The sequence below is a fragment of the Heliconius melpomene genome, chromosome 5 (assembly GCF_056956725.1).
Source record: "Heliconius melpomene rosina isolate 202511_hmr_F chromosome 5, ASM5695672v1, whole genome shotgun sequence".
In the NCBI taxonomy this organism is placed as follows: domain Eukaryota; kingdom Metazoa; phylum Arthropoda; class Insecta; order Lepidoptera; family Nymphalidae; genus Heliconius; species Heliconius melpomene.
This window is the reverse complement of record NC_140393.1, coordinates 1465321-1480633: the sequence shown is the minus strand read 5'-3', so window position 1 is coordinate 1480633 and position 15313 is coordinate 1465321. Positions and strand designations below refer to the sequence as shown.

Below are 15313 nucleotides of genomic sequence, written 5' to 3'. Positions count from 1 at the left end.
GAATTACACAATAGTGTTGTAGCGAATACATTTATGTTCCTCGCATTGTTCTACCCACCTTGAATAAGCCTTAACCTATAAGAATAAATTGGCATGACTCATTTATTTGGTCTTCAATATGGCGGACACATAAAATCTTGAGGTATTTTCAATATAGGTAAAAATCGATAAGTGCAATTTGCTTTAAATGGTGCTATTTAGTTAAGCAATTGTAAGTTCAATTAAAAATTAAAATATTATAAAGATGATAGGTGTCGTTGCTCAGCGGCTGTAGATAAACTGAAAGCGCGACGCGTTAGGTTCCCACTTACAAATTAATTATTTTCGTTTCCTCGCCCTTATAAAAAGCGCGTAATGCCCCAAAAAAGTGGGGGACCCAAGTATCTTAATGGAGAATTGTGTATCTTAACACTAGGTTCCAAGGTTCCCTCTGACTATTTCACTATGTGCAGAGTAAAGAGAAAAAAAAATAAAAAACAAAAATTCGAGATTCGAAAAATATAATAATTAAAGATGATTTCGTTTTCTCAGTCTATTTACATATTTATTAAGTACAACCCGTATGGCCATCCAACTCTAGGTCACTACAATATGGGGAACGGGCACAACAGAGTGATTCAGCACTATACTCCATACAATAATAAAAAAAACCATGACGCTTCTCATACTTTCACAACAACAAGAACTAATATAATAGGACGTCGCTAAAAGGCAATCAATATCAAGTTGCCTCTTCACTGGGAGGTTCCCGACGGTGCACTTGTGTTTCCGCCACAGACCGGAAATTTGTTTCTCGGCAACACAAAACAATTTATTTTTATCTTCCTGTAGACGAAGAATGGTTTATATTGAAAATAGCCTTTTAGCCTTAGGAAAAACGAAATAAAATACTTTTGTGGCTTTCTTATTAATATTCATATATTATTATTTATTATGCTTATCTGTAGGAGATTGCTAATAGTGTTAAGGTCGTATCTTACTTTGTCTTCTTCTATGCTGCGTAAAATATATTTTTTGTTTTTTCTTTTTTTAAAATGCTTCGTTTATTTCATGTGTGATGTGTGAGAGTTTTATCTATCTATTTATCTATCTATGTCTAAAGGGTAATGTTAATGAGAAGAAGAGTTGCTTTTTTTTAAACATAATTTATTAGAATTGAGTATTTTTATTAAAAACAGTTGAAAATCGAATCCACAACCTCCGGTTTAGCAAATAAAAATTGTAATGCCTCTCTTCTAAAGCAAATTTTGTTGCATAGACCTCAAAAGTAAGTACCTATTTAATAGGAAGCTCTTATCAAACCACTCTAGAGACTACTTTGTTTTTATTACAAATAATATAATTATTATTTTCTCTGTGAAGTCCTGAGTTTCACTTTTAAGTATAATTAAGTTTATTTTTTGCCCCCGCATAGCACCTACAACTGTCGCGTTTATAGTGCCGCTGCACCACGATGGCCTTTCTAAGTCGTTTTTTTTTTTCAAGTTCATAGTGTATCACGCATGGAAACTAGTGTTAGGACACTCGCCTAACTTTCGTCCCCATTATTCGCCTAACTTTCGAGTTATTGCGTTTTGAATGACGATACCCATAATTCATCGCGTTTACAATCACAGGCTTGTACCCCCGACTGGCCTCGCTGGCTAGGAAGTTTAGGTTTTTTAAAAATCTATGGCAAGTCGATTAAGTAGCTAGTCCAGCTTTGATAGCTTAAGGAATGATGCAGCTTTTATGCTTTTTATTGAAAAAGATTCCAGGATAGCTTTAGAAGAAGTGCAATGAAAACTTGAAACTGCACATAAAAGTTTTAAATGCGATGTTATAAATATATTTTGGAATTGAATTTTAATGTTTTTGAAATTTTTAAGTGTCTGTTTGTCTTCTTTTAGATTTTAGATGTTTTCCTTTATATCTTTTAATCCTACTGCGCAATAAAATGGGTAAAGTGTTTAAAATGTATATTTATGTTTAGACACAAAACCAATTTTATATGATGACCCATTCTTCAACAAATGTTTTTGTTTATGTTTTTTTTTTACTTTTTACTTTGTATGTAGTTGCGATTTTTGTTTCTTTATGTGTTTTTTATCCATACCTATATTATAAATTTGAAAGTAACTTTGTCTGTCTGTTTGTCTTTTACGCAATCGGCGCCAAACCGCTAATTTAATTGTGATAAAATACTCATATAGAGATACTTGAGGGTCTCGGGATGAACATAGGATACTTTTTTTTCTCATATTTGTAATATTTTCGATATATACCAATATATTAAAATACCTATTAATTTAATATGCAATTTATTCCGCCACGTTAATAACAACCGTCGCTATGCGATTTGCAAAGTTTGTTGTTAGAAAACGTCACCCAAAATGAACTTGTTTAACGCATCTCTCTATTGAAAACTGAAAATAATTTCATAAATATATTTATTAATATTCGTATAGTTCAAGCGGGCGTAGCCGCGTTCGGGTCCACTAGTATTATATACATTTTTCTATACTTTACTTTTTTTAAAATTATGACATAACAATATGTGAATATTTTTATAACAAACAAAAAAAGAAACTTGCCGAAACCCGGGATCGAACCAGGGACCTTTAGATCTTCCGTCTAACGCTCTCCCAACTGAGCTATTTCGGCTGGTGTCATATTTGCCATATTATACGTACATATTATGTTCTTACTAAACAGCATGTAGCTATTTATTTGATTTTACTTAATTAAATATAATATATTTTTCAGTGGTACAGAGAGGTCCGCACTCACGGTGGGTCGGCGCCGGTTCTACTGTGCGGTTGCAAAGCAGACCTACGACATGATAAAGAAACACTCACCATACTGTCTAAGCTAAGAACACACCCAGTCACCAGCGAAGAGGTAGGCGATACATGTTTTATACCCCCAAAGGTTCCCCAGTATATCCAAATATACTAACTGACTGACTAATTTACTGACTGATTGACTGACTATATAATAAGTAACAGACGGAATAGGCGAAGGAAAGTTAGTAAACTATACTATTTTCTTTTCATTTTCTGTCTTTTTGACTGGCACACTACTTAACCTATTATACCTCCAGGGATCGAAACGAGCGTCACAAATATTAGTTTTTCAACTGAGAATCACCTTTTTTTAACTCTACAAGAATTTTTATATTAAACATAATATATGTCAATATTCATTATATTTCTGATGGGAGAAGCGCAGCGTTGAGTTCCGCTTTCGCTGATTTAGGAAATTAGATGGAAAATGGCCAGCAGAGCGTCCTAATACTGGTTTCCTTTTGCCTACCATACCGTTTGCAGGAAAAAGCGTGACGCTACAAAAAAGTAAACCAGTATTCGTTGAAATTGATTTTGAATCTTAGACTATGGTATAATAAAGCATCTTTTAGTCTCATCGTTCATGTAAATAAAATATTGAAAATTAGTGTCACTTGTACACCGCTTTAAACTGTTATAGTTAACCGTTGTAGCTGTAGTTTAGTACGAGATTTAACTGTACTTTTAACTCTTGTTTTCCACTACGGTAATAATGGTAAATATATTGGCAATTATTGATTTTAGATTGAATTGGAGATCTTTTGTTTCTTCGTTTAGTCATTAAACCTAAATTGATAAAAAAAAGCAGATCTACATCTCTCAGATATTTTCTGTAATTAAAAAATAAATATCAGGTGAAAAGTAAGAAAAATAAATATTCTTAGTCTGGTCAAACAATACAATTTTAAAAGTCATTATTACGCCAAATTAACGTTATTAAGAGACCTACGATAATAATACGTATAATTAGTTAAGAAAATATTTATGAATTTTTTTGGCTTTATTTTGGTCTTTTTTCATATGAATAATGAATAGGTAAGCGAGAAGTGGTCTGCTAATGATCTCGAATACTCCACTGGAAATGCTTTGAATGTCATTCCAGTGAGTTCCTACAAGACAATTGACACCAACAATTCAGGTCACCATTCAATTATCTAAATTATTTAGAGGCATTGACACCAGATATTATAACACTAGAACGTTAGGTAAAGCGGAGGGAACCTATTGTTAGGATACTCTGACCCACACGTTTAGTTCAATTTTCGAGATTTTATCTATACTTCTTCTTCTTCCTGGCATCAGTCCCGGCTATTACCAGGGTCTGCCTTCCTACTCAACCCTTAGCACGATCTTTTGCGTCCTCGGTGGTCTAGACTAGACTCTATCTATACTGTTTGATTTAAAACTTGACGGCTGTGAGTTCGATTCTCGCTCTTGTAACAAGACAAAGAGAAGCGTTGAGTTCTACCAATTACACAATGCCTGTGTTCCCATTGTCTATCCTGCTATACGAGAAACGAGCGTGAAACCAAAGAAAAATAAAATAACAAGTATAAAGTACAAGCAAAAATGTAAAACATTTATTTCCTTGCTTGATTGTGCCATTGTGAACATCATGTCCATTTTATTTCGTTTTAAAAAAACATTGTAATAACAATCTTTTCACAAACAACTGTGGTCGTTACAATTTCGAATACAAGTCAAATATTCCATACAGAATAAATAGACAGACAGAATAGATATTATGCAAATTCTCCAAATCGAGGCAAATTCGAAGCGTTCTCCTGTTAAACTGTGTATTTACTATTTAGTCATTGTCGACGGATTTGAACACAATATATCTTGAAGCAGTATATTATAACTTAAACTATTATTGATTTTGATGATATTCATACTTTAGGACTCTTTCCTTCTAAATGATCTCTTAATGTACTAAATTGAAGATTTTTAGGTAAGGTATTTAAGTATTTTTCATTTTGCATTGTCTTGAAAATTGAGTGACTTATATAGAAATAGATTCCCTCTGCTACTCCTTCACCACTTTTCACACTTTCTCTATATACTCTACATACAATATTCTATAAACTTTAAAAGAAATAAAGCGTATAAATCAGGCTTTTAATTTTTACCTCTCTCCTCGCGAAGATGCCTCAAAAGTAACACCAGCGCTACATTATTTTTTTTTTGTTGTAGGCTCTATCAGTAGCTAGACAGCTTGGGGCTACAACTTACGTGGAGACATCAGCTCGCGCCTCCAGCAAAGGCGTGAAAGACGCTTTTGAAGTAGCGGCTCTGGCGGCTCTGGGCAAATTGAACAAGCAACAAATGAAGCAACAGGTACATTTCTCGAAGGCTTTAATAGAAAAGCTTAAACTACTTTGAAAGGAATTTCATTATAAAATTTCGTGTAAGATTTTCTTGGAAATTAGTTTTAGTTATGGGGAATTTACAACTAATTGTGTACAATGATTATATTTGATCTTATATTAAAATGTGTAAAAGTAAAAATAATAATTAGAAATTGATCAAATAGGTCTTTTTACGCAAACAAAGCCGAAATGATAATCTATTATTTAGAAACATGGTATTATATTTTTTGATTCTAAATTTCATTCACTAGCGCCCCCGCTGGCTCCACACAGGTAAAGATAACGCGTTCGCATGTTTTTTCAATATGTATTGTATTTATTTCTTCTAATACATAAATAAGAGTACAATAGTTTTTACCAATGCGCCTTATATTAATATTCGAATTACTCTAGTTAATACAGAAACATTTGAAATTATTAAAGTTCAATTTTCAATTGTTATTTTTATTTTTAATGTACGTATATAAAATTAATAACAATAACAAGAACATAATACAAATTATTAATATATACATTTTTACCAGAAGCAGGTCGGGCGCAGTAAGAGCAAGCGCGACCTGAAGGCCGAGCTGAAGGGAAGAGCGAAAAGTTGTTGCGTCATGTGATCCGTAGCCGGCCACCCATCCAGGTGGCCGCATGACTGTTAGGCGACCACCGCCAAAAACCTACCTATCTACCTGCTTGAAAAATTGTACGTTCCAGTAACATACAAAAACAATACCGGGCCTAACATAGCGCCCTGTGAAACCCCCGACCAGCTATTCGAAGTAAAGACTTGAAAAAATGTGTTTTCTTATACGAAATTTAACAAATAAAAAAAATATGGTATCTTTAGTGTAATTGGAACAGAGTTCGTTTTAAAATATTATGAATAGGTTGAATTATTGAAATTAGGGTGCAATGTTGATACGACCCTCAGGGTTAGGAGCGGAAGCCTGTGATAATGTTTACGTAGAGCATTTTGGTATTGGGATACGAGAAGAATAATTTGGACTTTAGGAGGCATTAGACGCTCATTCACCAAGAATACTATAATTTAACATAAGGGTTTCTATTTACAGCATTTATGTACAACAGCGTAACGTAGCTAAATGTGTGTTTTCATATACATTAGTATTAAAATTGATGTTTTTTTTTCTATAATAAAGCATTATGCTATGTAAATAAGTACCAATAATACATTATTAATACATTATTGTATTTAATAAGAATTTCACGTTCGATGCTCAAATAGCGAAGGCGTTATAGGAAATAATAATATTTCTAAACGAGTTTTTGATTAAATAATTGATGTTTTTGTGATAATATGTAATAAAACAATGCACAATGATGGACAATATTAATAAAACACGGAGGTCCATAAACTTAGTTTCACGTCCATGTTGCTGTTAGATTAGATTTTTGTACGTTAGTTTTTACAAATATGATAATTGTTGCTTAATGTTGATTCAGACGTCTATAGAAGAATTATTATTATATTACTTATTAAGCTGATACTAAATATACAATTAAACTAAGTGATCTTACATTTGATAGTGAAATTGGTCTACTCTTTTATTATCACCGAATTAAAGTTTTCACGTTGATACGTGATCCGCTAGCATGCACATTAGTTTTTGCATTCAAAATGTAGATGTTATAAACTTATCGTTGCCAGCATCTTTGTTTACTTAAAGATTTAAAATGAAAAATCTTGTTTTTTCTTAGTGCTCCCATACACTCTCTAAAATCTCTACATCATCTCTACATGCAACTTTATAAGTACAATAGTTTGGTTTGTACGTTGATTCCGTTATATCGATGCTACCTACTTCTGTAAAAAATGTTTGGTCAGCTTAACAAATGCAATAATAATTTTAAATATAGATTAATAATAATAATTAGCTATAGTAATAATTTATACTTGATTTATATTGTCATAAAATTTCACTCATCTATTTCTAAACGAACGATTAATCGATTTACATAAATGTTAGATAAATTGTACAATTATTGACTTTTTCAAACAAAAATGAATGTAATTAAAAATTTATAAGTCTTTGAAAATGATGCTCTAATATTATATTTTCTTAGTGATATATTTTTATTTTTTCTTAAAAAAAAAATAAAATCGATTTTCTTTTATTTTTAATTGTTTATCGTATTATAAGTCGATGTCAAGCTTTAAATTCAATGTTAGCTTTAATTATTATCGAATAAAAGTTATTATTATATTCTAAATTTTGTTTAATAGTAACTTTTATTTTACTAAAAGTAAAATTATGTATTCATTAAGTAACAGAATGTATTTGTATTTACTTATTTATTGTATTGAAAAACATATCATTTAAGTTTATAACAAAAGGCCTAAGACAGAACGCCGTTATATTTGAAAGTAATAAAAAATTAGGAAAAAACGAAACCAATTATAATTTGAGATAGAAAATTGAAAAAATATTTATAAATATATCGAATTATATTAAAACTTAGACATTTCTTCAGTTTCTTTACTAAGAAACATAAAATATTGTCTATATTCATTATTCACATCATGATAAAAATATTTTCAAATTTTATAATCAATATAACTATAATATTACATATATATATATATATGAAATATAGATTCTAAAAGACAATATGTATTATATTTTTGGATATAAATAAATTATTTAGAAAGTTTTAATTGGAACTTTAAAATTGCATTCTTCCATTTTATATAATAAGGTTATTATTTTTATGGAAAATTAAGCACAAAATTATTCTTTAAAGAAAAAATATCACTGTATATTGTATATAATATATATTTGAGGCCATTAATTCGAAAGTGGTTTAACTATAAATTTAAAATTACCCACAGCTTATTGTTTTTTCATACAATTACCATTAAAAAACTAAAATATGACGCTGTCCCTTTTTTTTTCAATATCAAAAGAAAGAGAGAGAGATACAAAATATTCGCTAAATAAATTGATAGTAACTAGTTTGATAACAAACAGAATTAAACTTAAAAAACTAATGCCACTTTCACACTGACAGCCTCTCTTATATTTGTTTACAAATATTAGCGTAATGTTCATGTTGTTTTTGTGTAGACGGTCTTATAACGCCTATATGAATGTTGTTTATAGATTATTAAATATAGCGTTCAATGTTTTTTGATTATAGCATTGTTTTTTATTTAATTTTCCTTATCCTCTTAAGACCAAACTCGGTACTTAATAAATAATCTTTATTTATTCAAACCAATCTACTGCTACCATAATATTTGTACCTAATCCTTATTATATGAATGTCTCAACACTAGGTTCCCTCTGCCTAACCTGGTATTTGTAAGATGCAGCATGAAACAAAAAAAAAACCACAATATAAGGGTCATTCTTACGAAAATACGAAATTCATGTCCTAATTGATTTTTTCTAAGTAGTTATGAAATTTAAGCAATTATTATTATTTTGTTACTAAGTATGCAATAGTGGATACATAATACCTATAAGACTTTCTAGTAAACTAGATATCTGATATTTCTTTTCCCTATCTTAACATCTGAAAAACATTCCCTCGCTATGTCCCAAACTCCAGATTCAAATACTCTATGGTCGCTAAATTGATATATTTCACTAAATTTTATGTCAGACTTTTACTGATCGCTTAATATAAAGTGGTTTTCTCAAAATATTCATAATTACAAAAAAATAAATAAAGATAATTGAAACTTATGCTTCTGTTTTACTTTGTCCCAAAAACAATAATCATTCCTTCACACTTGCCTTTACAGCCCATTTTTGAAGGTGTTATTTGAATTACATTAATGCATTCATTTGTTTTTAACAGTCGGAAGTACTGCTAATAATTTACTATAGTGAATTCATCTTGTGCATGCACATAGTTTCTATTAAAAAAAAGATTTAGTTCATAATTTACTAAGTTACATTTTTGGCCGTCATTACATCATATCTTATAAAAATAAGGTAATCAATTTTAACTAATTAATTAATCAACGTTAACGTTGGTTTTGGTAGCTAATAACGTGACCATAAAATGCAATACGAAAGAATGCATTTTTATGTGCGTTTTTGGCGGTAATGTTTAATTTCGTCATTCCCTCACCGTCATTCCCTCATAATTATCTGTAGTGCGGGAATGATGCGAGGTGAGGGAATGATTATTTTAACCGTGCGCTTTGTAGGCTTTTTGTGTTTTAGCTGCATTAACGCTAATTGGTCTTTGCTTTCTCATCTTGGAGCTTTATTAACATAAATATTGCAAAAAAAATCATTAATTAATGACACACAATTAAAATTGAAAAAGAAAGAGTATGATCGGAAACGTAAAGAAAAATGAAGAGTTATCCTATCAATTTAGAAAGACTTCGCGAAAGAGTAAGAAAAAAGGACAAGTAAAACCTGTACCTGAAATGAGTTCAAGGGGAAAAAGACTAAAACGAAAGAGTTGGAAAAAAAAATTGTCAAACCTATACGGATTGTTGACATATAGGGATAAAAAAGGTGAACTGTGTAAGAATTCAAGTTCTTTATGGCGTTACTAGGCAACAAAGTACTCTTCATAGACGTGTACTTTATTTACATCGCAATGGTGCTGTCAAAGTCCTCAATATTAGCTCTCTATCTAAGACAATTTGGATGGTTTAAAAACTAAGATTTGAACATTCATGTAATTCACATCTTGAGTGATAGTCCAGTTAATCAGTACAAGAACAAGTTTATTTTTCACATTGTATCTCGACATATAAATAATTTATATCCGAGAACGAGCTTATTTTCAAGGCATTATTCCTAACAGGGCCATGGAAAATGTGCACCCGATGGCGTGGGAGGAATTTAAAAAAAAACTGCCGATAGAGCTGTGGTTGAAGACTTTGATACAGTGAATTTCATGAAACTCAAAAATATATATTACTCGAAAGATATCCTTCAATAATATTAATTGAAGTAACCACCGCTGATATCGTAGGGATAGAAAATTTAGTAAGCCTATCAGAAACAATTGCTGCATTTCGTGGAACTCAAAAAATCTCGAGTTCATAAATCTTTCGTGCAACGATTGCACTGGCAAGTGTAGTCATTATCATTAAGGGTATTACTCTTCTTCCAAGAATAATTCTGGTATGTAAAATTCAAACCCGGTGTGCGTCAGATAGTAAGCAATATTCAAAAGATATTTCTGGTGAGAATGTTATAGGAACAGATCCAGATTATAATATATAGATAATATCCCTATATTATCTATATATTATGATCTGGACCATGTTATTATTAATAATAAAAATAATAACACTTTATTGCACATTTGCAATCGGATTATACATTTGATTTACACAGTACATATTATAAGATCAATATGCAATGGCGGCCTTATCGCTAATAGCGATCTTTTACAGGCAACCAATAATACAAGATTTATTAAAAAACGGTGTAAAAAGTATTAAATGGGACGTCAAGACTTACCCATAGACATAGATGATATGGAGCATAGATGGACAAATTTCTTCAGTTTGTAAAGAAATTTTTGAAAGCGCACATGACTAGAGGTTCTATAACTTGGAAATGGCCGACATTAACAGATGAACAACTGTATATTTGGAATGATGTATTACAGAAGATTCAGCCTCCAACAATAATAAAAAGAGGATGCTACTTCGTAAGGGAAATGGAAAGAGAAAACAGAGTTGATCAAAGAAATATTCTTGATATTTACATTTAATATTTTATTATTCTATTCTTGATATTTACATTTAATATTTTGTGTTTCTGAAACTGATTTTCATTGTTTTGGCGAATTGTCCTTTTTATTTAATATCAAGAATGGTACTTTTCCTTTCACTTTATTAGTTTGTAAGTAATTTTAAATAAATCAATAGTGCGATTCGCAATACTTAAAACGCTGTGGTTTTCAAAAGAAAAGACAATGTTTTAAGTACAAAAAATAACATTATTAGATTTGTGAGAAGAATTAATAAGTACATGTTACTTTTTCATTGTTATTTAAAGCATAATACGAGATTTCTTTTGTCATTTAACATGTATTTTAGTACTTAATTATCATAAATATATTAACACTCATTTTTTTAACTACCCTCTTTATTCCAAGAAAACCCACTTATTTTGGGGACCACTATACCATTGATAATTAGTTACACTAGTACTATAAAATTCACAGAAAAGAATAGTTAAATATTGCAAATATTTTTCATAAATTTTTGAAACCCTAATTTCGTATTTTCGCTAGAATGACCCATAAACATAACAAATAACTAACGTATAATAAATACACACAGTTTTTCACATTTACTGATATTCGACAAAATCGTATGTTAGATTATGAAATACGGTGCACTCTATAAATCTAAACCAGAGCAATGTCTAGCCTAGCATAATTTAAATGAGGACTTCGTAGTGTTTTGTATCAGCATATGACTGTAAAGACGATCGTTGTGGGTTCGATTTCCACTTGGGGAATATATTCAAAATTCAATACTAGGCTTTCTCTGTCTACCCTCATAACAATGCAGAATAAGCTTGACCATAAAAACTATAATTATTCTTACTAGTATATTTATTCTTATAATAGCTTTCATTTAAATACACTGAAAGTGGGCCACGTCAGTCAAAGTAAAAAAGTATTCTATAGGTGCTATTATATTTAAGACCGTGACAATGAATTCTTGAAAACAATGTTCTGCAAAACATTTAAAAATGTGAAAATGATAAAAGACTCGAACAACAATATAGTACAAAAACCTGGCAAGTGCGACCTGGACTCACCCACCAAGGGTTCCGTTTCAATTTTATGATCAATGATGTATAATAATAACATTACAAATTTAATTTTACGATCGTATTCACTAATTTAATATGAAATGAACTACACGTAGAAGTTTCTGGTAGTTGTTTTTTTATTTATTTCCTTGAATTGCAAATACGTACTGTAAATTTTCTCTCGTGTGTAAGTTCACACACGAGGCCAATATAGGTAGTATTATTATTTATTTTCTTTATTGCACAAATAAGAAAAAAAATGTACAATAGGCGGGCTTAACGCTAAGAAGCATTTTCTACCAGCCAACCTGGTACAAAATGTGCACAAAAAATAAAATATCAATTTTCAAAATACATATATAATAAATACAAAATAATATAATATATTATATAAATTAATATATTATGATATTAATTTCAGATTGCAATTTCCAAGCGTTCCTAAAGAAAGCGATCTTGACAGATGGACATACGGGACACTAAAAAATAAGCATAAAAACAAATTATGTATTGTAGAAAACAAGGTGCTTATGACCAGGAAAATAATGATGTATCATTTTCATTCATTTAATCATAGCATTTCAAAGGTGTTAGTTGACGGTTGTACGGTGAGAAAAGAAATAAAGTTATTAGATTAGTTAATAATGTCCAAAAATAACCATAAAATTAAAACTGAATAGACAATATTTTAATATGTTCATATATTTTCATCTTATATAATTTATATTTTTCTAAGAACGCTAAAATTAGATATTAAAGATATAAATACAAAAAAAGTAATTTTGTTGACACGCAATGCCTTCTTACATTTTTTTCTTCAAAAACATAATATTCCCACTTTATTATTTCACTTCCGAATAATAAATTATACCATATTAAAGTTCACACCAAAACAAGTTTTATTAAAGCATTTTGTTGTATGTAGGGTTGCCACTTAAAAATATGTATGTGGAAATGTAACTTCTTCGTGGAACTTTATGCCAAATTTCACTCTGTCTGTTATTCACTCACGACAGTCGGACGAGTTTTATATACTCATATAACTGCTCAATAAACAATTATATCAGAGTTAAGTAGTTCGTATAATGGGAAATGTCTAAAAAGTGGAAATTTTTAACACCTATGTGTTCTACAGAAAAAAAATACATACCAAAAATCGTAGATCTCTTTTCTAAACGAAATATAGGAGCGTGACCATTAAACACATATTGTACATCTTGTTTGAAAAACATATGTGTTTTTGTATATGTGTTTAATATAACTATGAAAACTATTTTTAGAGGTCCCTCCATTTTTGTTTCAAAAATAATTCTCGAATAATAAAAAATAAAATCTTTTAAAAAAAGTTCTCGTCAACCCTATTTAAGACGGAAGTTACCTTAGAGACGCATATTACGTCCAAGTAATGTGCTTTATTGTAATATTCTTATAAACCTATATGGACCAAGTTTACTGCGACAATAAAGTAAGCTTAAATGAGAAATAATAAGTGAAAAGTTAAATGTGTTTTGGAAATAACAAATATTTTAAATATTACTTAATATTATGTTTAAATAAGAAATATTTCTTCTTGTTGGTAAAAAGGAAAAAAAGAATAAGTTAAAAAATGAAAACTACTGATAATCACGCAAAATATGCCCAGCTGAAATTGTTACTTACAAACTATTCAATATATTTATAATCTATTAAATAGAGTACCAAAAAAGCAATTTAACGCCCTCCTACAGTTTTGAGTGGCAGAACTCACGCCTCAACTCAAAAGGGGGTAAGTGATAAACGGAATGTCTTAACTCTTAACTGGACTGCAGGACTGTAGGTCTGCTAAACATGAAGCTAAAAAAAAAATTGCTAATGCAAAAAGTCCTCTCCACAATACTTTATACAAACGTTTGTGCAGTAAAATTTAAAACAAATTCAACCAAAACAGTCTTTGCTACGAGTCCGCTTACAAATTACACTCATTTTACCCAAAAAAAAAAATCTGTGTCACACCCATCGTGACATCATTCCAGAATGTTCCGCGCGCTTCCCCATATTTCTAAACTTTTTATTAAAAACCCCAGAAACGCTGACAATATTAAGGGTCACCGTTGCGTGACTGTATTTACTGAGAATTTGTACTGAGATATTAAAGAAAATGGCTGGGTTGAGATGGAAGATATTTTTCGAGGTTCTGGTGCTTCTCTCGTGAAAATGTAAGTATCTACTTTGACTGTTAATGGTTTGTTGCAGGTTCAAATTGGAATCAGAAAATATTTAAAAATTTGTGTCAATTTTTTTTCTGATCTTCATGGAACTGCATTCATGAAAAGCATGAAGAAATAAAAGAAAGGCCTAAGTAATGTCATAAATATTGCATATTATGTCTCCACTTTTCTTCTTTCACGCTGTATTACTTCTATATGCTATTCAATAGGTTCCTAAGTTCCCAGGCAGAGGGAATTTGGGAACTTATTGTTTAGACACTGAATCCATTAAGTCACTTCCATTTCCCACTTTTCGCCGAATTCTGAAGACTGTTCGTGTTGAGACGCGGAACTCGACGTCGTGCTTTTGCTCGTCACCAGCAGTTCTATATATTTCATATCCTTATATGGGAATCGAACCTACAACCTATCACGTTGACAGTCGCCTACTCAATATTATCTTTTATATTTAACAAAACAAGAGAGGAATCCCAAATAAGTCCGCAAATATTGCGTAAAATATTCGAAGGACATGGCAATTTACATCCAAATGTTCATGGAGGCGCAAATGAAATTGTAAAAAGTTGAACCCGATAGTACATTACAAGGCTCAGCCATGAAACTTAATTAGACTGAATAAAATAAAGGAATGCTAATTATTATAGTTCTGTGATGGGAATTTAAATAGCTGTGCCTTATCTGTTGTTACCTACGGAACTCTTTTTAACTGACTTCGAAAAAGAAGTTAAGTGTGTTATAGTTAATTGTTGAAATTGGATGATATTTCAGTATGATAATCTATTAAGGCTTCCAATCACGTGTGCTAGATTCGCAATGTGGACTGCAACAAAAGCTGGGTCCGGCCTGAACATAGAAAGAAAGAACAAAAGATGATCTAACAATTTAAGTTCATAAAGTAACACCAGCGTGACGCAGTTATTTGTCTTTATTCGAAATCGAACCTACAACTATCACTAAAGTCACAAATCAATAAATTTAAATATTAATTTAAAATGAAGATAATATATGTGAGCCATGAAATATGTGCATATTAATAATTAAAATATACAAAGCTCCCACGATGATACATTATGAGCGAAGTGTTAGATTCTATGCAAAATTTACTGAAAATTTGCATTCACCGCATGTAAGCACGACGGCGTGCTAACACCAGT

The 15313-nt window shown here is 30.7% G+C and overlaps 1 protein-coding gene and 1 non-coding gene across 5 annotated transcripts in view; one reads left to right on the top strand and one right to left on the bottom strand.

The window, feature by feature from the left end:
- The window catches only part of LOC146538818 (rho-related GTP-binding protein RhoN-like), a 102661-nt gene extending 94323 nt beyond the window's left edge, over positions 1-8338 (top strand). For 2 of the 4 annotated variants that reach the window (XM_085185503.1, XM_085185502.1), the window contains 3 exons: positions 2746-2880; positions 5019-5162; positions 5719-8338. In XM_085185503.1, coding sequence (XP_085041629.1) covers positions 2746-2880; positions 5019-5162; positions 5719-5799 — 360 coding nt within the window. In that variant the 3' untranslated portion in view covers positions 5800-8338. Of the gene's footprint in view, positions 1-2745; positions 2881-5018; positions 5163-5445; positions 5539-5718 lie in introns of those variants that run through there. The other 2 variants (XM_085185504.1, XM_085185505.1) reach the window with 2 other exon arrangements.
- TRNAF-GAA (transfer RNA phenylalanine (anticodon GAA)) lies at positions 2571-2643 on the bottom strand. Its single transcript has one exon. It is a non-coding gene; the product is annotated as a tRNA-Phe (tRNA).
- Positions 8339-15313: the final 6975 nt, after the last annotated feature.